A 10,760-nucleotide genomic window follows, 5' to 3' on the forward strand; every position below is an offset into this window, starting at 1 on the left:
CCCGCATATTTAAATGGAACAAGGTACAATTTTACCTTTTTACTATACGAAATTTCTTGGTTTTACCCTCCATTATACTTTCAGGCAACTCATACTCTCGTCATTAGCTCATTGTCTCATGTTTGTCCTTGACTTTAAGGGACCTCCAGCACGAACCGGGTAAATTCAAGGTGTCAAAGTACTTTGGAAAAAGTTAACGCACTACTTTTGACTATGGTTTAAAAGTAAATCCCATTATGCTTCGAGTTGGAGCTCCATTAGGGTCATGCGCAGACACGAGAAAGATTTGCTAACAACAAGGGTATGAATGGCCCCAAAGTATAACGGATGCTAAATAAAGATATTTTGGGTTGTACTAGAAAGGTGTTTTTTGACCTTTTCCTCTCTTTAAATTGAAGTGTTCCATTTACTGAGTCCTAGACATAAATACAAGAATCAAACAAGTTGTATTACTGAAGAATTCCTTTCAAAAGCAGTAATCAGACAACTTACAGGTTCTGATAACAGTTCTCCTGCAGAAAAAGCTGCAATGCCCGAATCGGTGATGGAACTCAAATTGCCCTGACAGCTCTCCTGGCTTGTTGGACCAATCTGAGAACTTTCTTTTCTGGGAACGCCTTCTTCAACTTCCCTCTTCCTTTTCCTTTCTATGTATCTTTCAACTTCAGCAGAAGAACGACAACCAGCAGCTCTTGCTTCCTGCATAATTTTGACCTTGCATAACTAGTAACAGATAGACAGTGATTCTGTATCACGTTTTGCTACTGCGTCATAGATTAGTCAAATAACATATGGTTCTAATTTTATAAAATTCACCTACCTTCTATATAAGGTTAATGAGCAAATATCGAAAGGAAGAGAACTAGAGAGAACTTATCCACATGCCAACAGTTAGTTTCACAAAATAGGTACTCCCTTTGTTTCATTTTATATGACGGCGTTTGACTGGACATATAGTTTAAGAAAGAAAGGCTTTAGAAACATACCAGAAGTAACATTTAGAAATTGCGGTCTTAAAGATGTCATGACATTTTAAGGCTGCAAGAGCATGTTGTTACGTGTAAAATGAAAAGTTTAAACTTAAAGGGTTTCTAAAGGTGTCATTCTTTTTGGAAGAGGCTAAAAAGGAAAGAGTGTCATATAAAATGAAACGGAGATTATAATAATCAACAAAGCCAAGTTTCCCACCTTGAGTTCTTGTATTCTTTTCAGAAATCTATGTTCTGAGACCACAGTCTTGAGTAATTCTTCATGCTCCTCCTTGGAGAGGAAGCGCATAATGGCATCATAACGTCGGCATATATCTCTCTCTTCTGGAGATAAATCCTTCTCAAATTCACTTGGCTGGAGTAAATTCCTCTCTAGAATAAAATCCTTGCGGCGCTTTCTTTCATCAAGCCTACCATTATTCGTTGAAACTTGATGTCGTATGTATATGATAACTGAAGGAAATATGAAATATGTGACAGAGGAAAGGAAGAGTACCTCTTGCCATAGATACGCAGAACACGCAACTTAAGTTCGCGCTCCTCTTCAGTTTCAGTTTCCTTGAATTCCATATCAGCCAATAGTTGCTCCGCATCATTATCATATTCAGGATCAAATTCTTGCCTTTTGGCGTTATATCCACTTAATTTCATCAACGAGGATCCATCATCCTTCAAAGATTTAGGTTTCTTGCCTCCAAAATTTCTGCCCGGATGATTATCTGCCAACAATTAATTTACTTTTTAAAAACTGATCAATTCCTTCACCAATTTCTTCCGTCATAAATAAAAAGTTCCCCGCCCTACCTTCCAGTTTTACAGGTACATTTTGGTCTTTGGCTTGCGCTTTGCTGGATGGTTTATTAATGCCTGTGGTTCCTGCAGAATCCATTCTGTTAATGACTCGACGAATTCATATCCTTTGACGAGGAAAAGTAAATATTGCATTTGAAGAGAACCAAGAACCGGTCTTACCCGCATTGGATATAGAATTTAAGCGGCCTAAAGGACCATTTTTATGCGAGTCTTCAACTCTAACGGCGACAATGCAAAGAAGAAAGTGACAATTAGATGAGCTAGAGACATAATTGATAATAAACCACGCACACAGACCATAGAATCTGAAATTCATACTTGACTCTAGATGGGGAGAATGATTCATCTTTAGGAACAACTTCACCAAGTGAGGAGAGTCCTGAAATTGCCACAAGCAGTCAATGTAAGATATAGTGTTGTGAAAATTTATTGCAATCAGATAAATTCTCTTACTAGTACATGAATTCCTAGTTTTCTCCCACAGGAATTCTCCTCACCACGTTTTCTCTATTACTAGTTTGCACGTATTTGCAAGTACTATGCATACACTTAAAGATATGTCAATTAATTTGTCTATTTCAGGATAAATTGGACAACTTTATTAAAGTTGCTTCAATTAATTTTACATCCTAAGACTTATCTTTCTTCTCACATTTTTTATAATAAAGTAGCCATGGTTTTACTAAAAAACTTGAGAATCCAGAGATGCAGTAGATTACAAGATTTTCTTTCACATTGTATTTATGAGATATTTTTTAATGAAATAACGAAAGCAAAGACCAACAACAACAACAACAACCCAGTGTGGTCCCACAAGTGAGGTCTGGGGAGGGTAGGATGTACGCAGCCTTACCCCTACCCTGGAAGGCAGAGAGACTGTTCGGCTAAAGAAGGTGAGAGAAGCCCTGTAATGCCCCGAAGACCAAAACAACCAATAAAAAGAAAGAAAGGTTGTAAAAATCCCATAACTTTGCTATTAAAAGTACTTTGGTAATCTTTATGAATATATGTTTAATGACATTAATCCCGAGAATTAACAAGATAATTGAATTCTGTGAAAATTTCTGATTGCTTATACTCCTTCCGTCCCAATTAACTAGTCTGTTAAACTTGATATAGGATTTAGAGGAGAAAGTTCAGATAAGTCTCGTATTTCAATGTGGTAGAGATATTAAAATATTTCCTATACTAACTAAAGCAGTATATCAAACAAAATGGAACACGAGGAGTGACATTTTTTTATCTTTTAGCTAAATATGAAATAAGTGTAGTGAGTACTATCATCATGTAAGTTTTTTTTTTTTGAAAATCCATATTGATTACCTTATCAAAAAAGAGTTCCATTCTATTTCAGTTGTCTCCCACAGAGTACAGGAATTTAAAACTTCCACGTATTCTTTGTTCCATCATTTATTTATAAATTAAACATCACCCGTAAAAAATTGAGAATCGTCTAATATCATCTTCAAGATTAACTATTAACCAGCTTGAAGCCTCAATAATTATAATTAACTTTAAAATTACTACCAATTGTTATTCTTGTATTGTTTTTGTTGTTACCTAAAAACTCATCTAGATTTAGTTTTTAGTGAATGGAGAGTATTTAGCTTGGAGTGTCTTGTGTTTGTAACGATTACGTAATTAGCTAAAAATTTGATCTCCATATTTGACAATATATACCAATTCATTGTTATAAAAATAACAAGACTATATTTACATGTCTTGCAGAAAGGCATATTCCTCTTGTCACAATCCTTGTCGTTGGTTAACTATCTCTAGTCTTCTTCTTTTATCAGTGTTTATTATCTGTAGTCTTGACCAAGATATCTCATCATAATCTAACAACAGTTTACATTTAATGTATTTGGTACCGACAGAAGTAATAAATTCAAAATATTTAATATGCTTGTACTATTGGTTGTCAAATTTTGTTAAACTTACTCTCTAAAATTTAAATGAAGTTAAATTACTTGAAGCTAGGATATTTTCCTATTTATTTAGCCCTTTTGTTTTCATTCTCCCCTTGTATATAAAGGTAAATACACAAAGATATTTTCATGAGTTTCCCTTTTCCTAGTTCTTCCATAACACTATATGTAAGAAAGTGACACTTTGAGATATAGCATATACTAGATGCATTCATAAAGAGATCTCCAAAAGCTTCTAACATTTCCGTTTATGTAGCTTCTAGTCGAAAGTTACTTTGTTAGGGCAAAAAAGAAGATACACAAAACACTTATACTTGTAGTATTAGATAGATTCACTTCACATGCCACTATTAGTTATTTTAGGAGATATGTAACGGCAGACTATTTGACCTCGAAGGCATGACTTATGTTGCACCGAGCATCATTTCGTTATCCTAATGGTAGAAGAACAGGCTCTCAAGATGAGCAGCTAAGGAAAGAAACTAGAGGATTCGGAATTTGAGAACTACATTCCTAACCTTTCTTATCTGTGAAATTCCCTTTAGCCATGGCAAGGAGTTCCTTTCTGTTTTTCCCAATGACATGAGTCATATCCTGGAAGAGGAAAAGGAAAAATGCAGGTGACGATATGTTGAGTCAGAAGAATAAACTGGCAAATATTTGTAATAAAATTTCTTACCGGCAGAGGAAAGTAAGGTGACTCTAAGTATGCGCTCTTAAAATGTTCGACGCAGGCTTCTTTTGTCTTTGTTCCGACATGCTCACCAACTTCTGCCCAATTACCCATGCCATACATTTCAAGTCCCTAGGGGGAGCAAATTCAAGTAACCAAGACAACAAGAAAAGGGGGTATTGACGTTATGATTACCTAACAGTAAAAGTGAAAAGTCAAATTCAGTTAATAAATAAGACATGAGGTGTCCAAAAAGAAGGTCCTTAGAAATAACACCTCCAGAAGCAACATCTCTTCATCAGCATTCCAGTCCGGGCAGATAAGCGGGAAAGATAAGATGTCCTGTCCAAAGTCACTATGAACGTCATTAAAACAATGCAACAGCACTGCTATCCAGTGATCAAAATGACGATTAGCTCCAAAGCCGGTGCACCGAAAAGCATTGAAAAACACAAAGTAAGCTTCTAAAATCCACATGTTTACAAAAACATCTAGTTCATGCTGAATGTTAATACTGCAACTTTCTGGTAAGTTTCAGATATGTAGTATGTAGTATGGTATTAGGGAAAACTACACAGTATAGCCCCTCCCAAAAAAAAAAACACAGCCGGCAAAATGTATAGCTTTTATATATTAATGTATAATATACAGACTTTATACTTATTTTTTGTAAATTTGACTAGCGGATGTAATTATTTTTGGCTGACAAGCCAAATGTGTAACTTGCCCTATGTATTACTACTGATATGAAAAAATAAAAGATAAAGTTTCAGAAAAGTAATCTGTAAAATGCATGACATAAAGATTGATCTCCATACCACAAAGGATAAAGTAATTCATCGTTTACAGAAGAAAGAACTAAACATAGTACCTTACTTATCAATTTAAGAAAATAAAGAAGAAGAAAGAACTGACCATAACTCTATAGGGGTGATGGCTCTTGTGAGGCTGCACCTCAGCACCAACCGAAAAGCACTCTATACATAGGTCAAAATCAGAACAGACACCACATTTTATACGAATTCTCCCGCTGATATCTTTGTTGCAATAATTGCAGTGATACAAGGCCCTTTTGCCTTCACCCGTCCCTTGGCCTGAGAAATCAAGAGCATTATGTCAACATATAAGAAGTGCTTGCAAATTTGGAAGACTCTAAAGGTCATGAGAATGACGTACGGCGACTTTGCAGCAGCTTATGGGTCTGAAATTGCACAGAGTTTGGGGCGAAAAGGGTAAGAACTAAGAAATTATTGGGTAAAAAGGAATCATAGAATGGTGATTTCTTAGCATTTATTTGAGCATGAAAACGCTTGAAGAGGTTGAAAAAAAAAGGTTGTTTCCATTGCAAACAGTGACATAAATAAGGAAAAGAGAAGAATAAGCAAGAAAGGAAAAAAGAAAAAAGCCTTAGGAATCACTATTAGTCCTTCAGGCATCAGGCGACGAGGTTAGAATTGCACGACACAATACAAAAAGTCAAAATTACTTGGGTACGATTGATTTGAAGAAAAAGGAAAGAATGGAAAAAATAAAGATAGTATAATTTAGGTCAAAATATGTTATTTTACTTATTGCTTCCTCTCAATTCTTTTCATTTCTGTTTAACCAATTGACCCTATAAAAATCTCAAATGGCTAAGCTCTATGCGCTGAAAGAATTATAAGGATATCGAGACCTAATCCTACTCCAGAAAATTCCCTAAAATATTTAGTGCTACACTTAACCCCCCCCCCCCCTTCCCGCACTAGGAGTCAAGAGTAGCCGTTGCCCACTTTTTGCTTCCTTGGTGACTTGAACCCCCAACCTCAAGGTCAAAGGTGGAGGGTGATTTTCCGCTTAAGCAACTCTCTTTTCCAATACTAGGTAATGCCGATTCCGAACAACTTCAAATTACCAAAATCCATCTACACTACACACTAAACAAAAAACTTTTTTCTTACAAAAGAAAATTAATGTTGGATAAGTTTCTTCTTACCAAAAATTCTACCTCCAGAGTAGCTTATGCCCACTACAGTAACTGCTACCAAAATACTCTTCTGACAAAATAAAGCATAAGGATACCACACAAGCTCAAAAGTAATGTTATGTTTGGAACCTAAAACCACTCCTACCATGCTTTCTTTGGTAATTTAAAGGTTGTTGCCATATGTTTATACCAAAAAAGCCGGGTCTCCAAAAGAAATTCATGTATCCAAGAAACAGCTCCAACATATTGTTTATATAGATAATAGAGCTACAACGACATCATTGTGAAGGTGCATATCCAGAAAAACCTGCATTTTAGAAATTTTATCCTTATCTGGCAAAAGGAAATAGATTGTCATTTCAAAAATGAAAAGGGAAATATGATTGCAGGATTCCTGTTTACAGTTTAGTCACCGTTGAGATCATCTACCAATAAACCTGAATAAGTCTATGGACACAAAACCTTTGCCAGATTGAAAGATTCAAAAACGTATTATGAAGGGATACAAAAGAAGATAATCAACTACAATAAACTGTCATTCACAAGAATCAAACTCCGACTGTACTTTAACAACAATAAACTGCAACTGCCATCTACAAAAATCAGAATTAAACTTAACAGCTGAAAAGTACTTAAGCGAAACTTACCAACAGTCACAGATTCTAAATTTTCTCCACTTGAGGCATTCTTTTTCCTCCTTGATCTACATTTAAGGAAAATGAGTAATGAAACTACACCAAATTAGCAAGAACCATCTAAGAAAATGAAAAGAAAGCATCCAATTTCCTCTAACAGTTCATCTATAAAAGAAACGAAATTCATAAGCAATGAGCACATACCATTATAATTAGTACTTCCTGTTCTTGGGAAAATTAAAAAGGATACGTATCAAATAAAAATGCCAAATTTCAATCTGTTCACTCATAAATTAAGAAGGAATGCTCAATACAACAACAACAACAACAACAACAACTACCCAGTATAGTCCCACAAGGTGGGGTCTGGGGAGGGTAATACGAACACAGGCCTTACCCCTACCCGAAAGGGCAGAGAGGCTGTTTCCAATCGACCCTCGGCTCAGGAAAAGGAAAAGGAAAACAAAAACAAAAAACAAAAAGCAAAAGAGCACTAGTAACTCCAGCAGAAATCACATAAATAATTATCTAAACATAAACCATAAATAAAATGGCATGCAAATATATCGACCAGTAACTACCATAAGGGGGCACAATACAATACACAGATCATCTATGGAGAGCCCTACCAAACCCCCCCCCCCCCCCCCAGCGCCGGGACAGAAGTACGAAAAATTCTAGAAGCCCCTATCCTGCAACCCTGATACCAGGGTTATTAAAAGCGCTCGCTTCTCGCTTTAAGCGATGAAGCGAGGCGAGGCGCACGACTCACATTAGAAAAGCGCACGCTTTTCTCGCTTAAGCGAGAAGCGACGCTTTAAGAAAAGCGATAAAAAGCTCGCTTAAGCGAGCAGAAGGCTGAAGCTAGGGCTTCTTTTAAAAATTTGGGCAAATAAACATACGCTCCAAAGGCATCTGTTACCAAAACATACGCTGGTCTTCTTCTCCAGCCCAGCGAACTCCAACGACACTGCGACAGACCACTGCTGCTCCAAAACAGGTAAGTTTCTTCTTCTTCTTCTAGTCTTCTTCTTCAGTTCTTCTGTTCTTCTTCTTCATGCTCTGTTTTCTGTCTTCTTCTGTTATTCTTCTTCTCTTCTGTTTTTCTTTCAATTTTTTTCTCCAGATTAAGCGCTCATATTTTGCCCTAAATGACTTCTTTTTGTTCTGTTATTAAAAGTGTTCTTTATGCTCTGTTTTCTTCTGTTATGCTCTCTTTATGCTCTGTTTCTGTTATTAAAAGTGTTGTTTATGCTCTATTTTCTGTTTAGGGCAGTGAATTAATTGTTTTTTTTTTGGTTGTTGATTGTAGTAAATTTAATTTGATTATTCAATGGCATCAAGCCAAAAATTTAATAGCCATTTATATGTTATTTTTAATGAGTTCTTAGCCATTTATCTATGCCTATTTTTTTTATGTGTTAAATTGCGCTTCACAGCAAAAAAGCGCGCGCTTCGCTTCGCGCTTCTCGCTTCTGTGAAGCGAGGCCTCGTCACTTTTTTGCGCTTAACGCTTTCCAAAACACTGCCTGATACTAGACCTCCAGACTTTCCTATCAAGGGCCATGTCCTCGGAAATCCGCATTCTAGCCATGTCCTGCCTAATCACCTCTCCCCAATACCTCTTGGGCCTCCCTCTGCCTCGACTCGCGCCAACCAATGTGGCATTAGTACCCCGGCTAGTGCAGGGTAGAGGAAGGGCGAGCATATAATGTAAATAGTCTTCCCTTGCAATTTTGCAAAGAGGTCACTAAAGGAGCAACTCTACCACAGCGCCAATGCTCGCCCTCGCACAGTAAAAGCACATACTAGAGCTAACTTTCAACAATTGACTAATCATTACTTATAAAAATCTAGTCTTTTACCAGAAAAACGAGATAAACCCAAGAAATTAACACACATTACGAGTTTGAAACCTGTAACTAAAAGATGCTCTTCAACAAATTGACTAAGACATTAGCAAAATAAATTAAAAATTCAATCTGTACCAGAAAAACAAGATAAGCCTAACAATTTAACTCCCATTAGTAGTTTATACATACAACCAACTGACGCTTTCGACTATAGACTATTCAATTTAGCAATAAAAATCTAATCTTTACCACAAAAACTAGCAAAAAAAAATAATTTAACAGCCATTAGTAGTTTATACCAACTAAAAGACACCCATAAACTAAAAGATACTGGAATAAATACCTACAACTAATGACACTTTTGACTGTTGACTAATTAATTTAGCAGTAAAAATCTAATCTTTACAACAAAATCTAGAAAAAAGAAACAATTTAACACCCATTAGCAGTTTTGAAACTTCTTACTTCATTAGAAAAAACACCCATTAGTAGTTTATACCCAAAACAAGACACCCATAAACTAAAAGATGCTGGAATAAATACCTACAATTCCTGACACGACTGTTGGCTAATAAATTAGCAAAAAAAATCTAATCTTTACCACGAAAAAACCAACAACAGTTCAACACCCATTAGTGGTTTATACCTATAATTAATAAATACCCATAAACTAAAAGATATAGTGGAATAAAAAGAGATGATAAAGATTGAACCTTTGGCTGGGATCTTCATCAGCCTGGAAATTTCCACGAGAGCGACCCATTTTTAACTCTGAAAAAAGCCCTAAAGAGGCCAACGTAGTTGGCTATTGGTGATAAAGATTGAAGACCCAAAATTATTTTGATGAATTTTAGAGCTAATTTCCCAAATTGGGTATGTTCTTGAAACAATTATTGAATGTTCACTGAAAATTTTGGGTTTTGGTGAAGTTCATTGGGTTATTTTGTGGAATGTACAGTTTGTTGGATAACGAATTAGTTTTTTCAGATAAACGTTTATATTTTATTTTTTTAATGTCCAGCGTTGGGAATTTTATTGACCAATATTGCACGACCACATTACACATAATTTTGCCTGTAATACGGGGACAAGCTGAAATCTTTTGAGTTTGCTTTGTCTTAGAGAAACAATTTGTTTTTATTTACAAAATATAAAATTGGCTGGTCGGTCGAAATATTGTTAACCAAAAGTGCAATATATATTGTCGATTATTATTTTTGGGAGCGGTTAAAAGTATACATTTCTCTTTTTATTAGGAAATGAAATTATTGTTTTTAAGCAGAACGTACTTTTGTGTTTGTAGGAATTTTTTTTAATAAAATTTATGTCATGTCTCGAGATCTCTGATTAAAGGTAGAGAGATCTCATTCATCATATTATTTTGGTCTTATTGTATTGGTGGTGATAAAAACTTGGCCGAATACATATACAACCCGTCCAACTTGACACAATTTTTCATTTTGGCACTCTATTTCTACCTTGTTCCATTTTGGCCCTCCAACTCTATTTTTTATGTTCCACTTTAACACAAAAGTTGAAACCAGTGCAAAAATATAGCGCGTGTGTATACACAAATCTAAGGTGTAATAAATATCCAATTAAATGTTGCCACCAGGTTTTTTTCATCTATATCAAAGGGGTCATACTAAAATACCTGAACCCGACCGTATTTTTGGTGGGTTTATTTCATCTAAACGGGCCAGGTACGAAATCGGCAGATGAAAGCTTTGGAACTTAGAGAATGAAGATGGGGCAATAGTGGATGAAAAAATACGGTCGGGTTCAAGTATTTTAGTATTGACCCGTTTGACGTGGATGAAAAACCAGGTGGCAACATTTTATTGGATATTTATTACATCTCAGATTTGTGTATACACACGCGCTATATTTTCTGCACTGGTTT

At 35.7% G+C, this 10,760-nt stretch overlaps 1 protein-coding gene across 1 annotated transcript in view; it reads right to left on the bottom strand.

Moving 5' to 3' along the window:
- Positions 1-9,846, bottom strand: part of LOC109225298 (transcriptional adapter ADA2b) — a 10,392-nt gene extending 546 nt beyond the window's left edge. The window contains exons 1-12 of the mRNA XM_019389916.1: positions 9,571-9,846; positions 7,017-7,072; positions 5,319-5,497; positions 4,680-4,745; positions 4,410-4,535; positions 4,249-4,324; positions 2,121-2,181; positions 1,962-2,020; positions 1,794-1,865; positions 1,486-1,708; positions 1,189-1,399; positions 493-699 (exon numbers count right to left, since the gene is read on the bottom strand). Of these exons, the coding sequence (XP_019245461.1) occupies positions 493-699; positions 1,189-1,399; positions 1,486-1,708; positions 1,794-1,865; positions 1,962-2,020; positions 2,121-2,181; positions 4,249-4,324; positions 4,410-4,535; positions 4,680-4,745; positions 5,319-5,497; positions 7,017-7,072; positions 9,571-9,620 (1,386 nt within the window). The 5' untranslated portion in view covers positions 9,621-9,846. The remainder of the gene's footprint in view (positions 1-492; positions 700-1,188; positions 1,400-1,485; positions 1,709-1,793; positions 1,866-1,961; positions 2,021-2,120; positions 2,182-4,248; positions 4,325-4,409; positions 4,536-4,679; positions 4,746-5,318; positions 5,498-7,016; positions 7,073-9,570) is intronic.

Source organism: Nicotiana attenuata, chromosome 5 (assembly GCF_001879085.1).
Source record: "Nicotiana attenuata strain UT chromosome 5, NIATTr2, whole genome shotgun sequence".
Lineage (NCBI taxonomy): Eukaryota > Viridiplantae > Streptophyta > Magnoliopsida > Solanales > Solanaceae > Nicotiana > Nicotiana attenuata.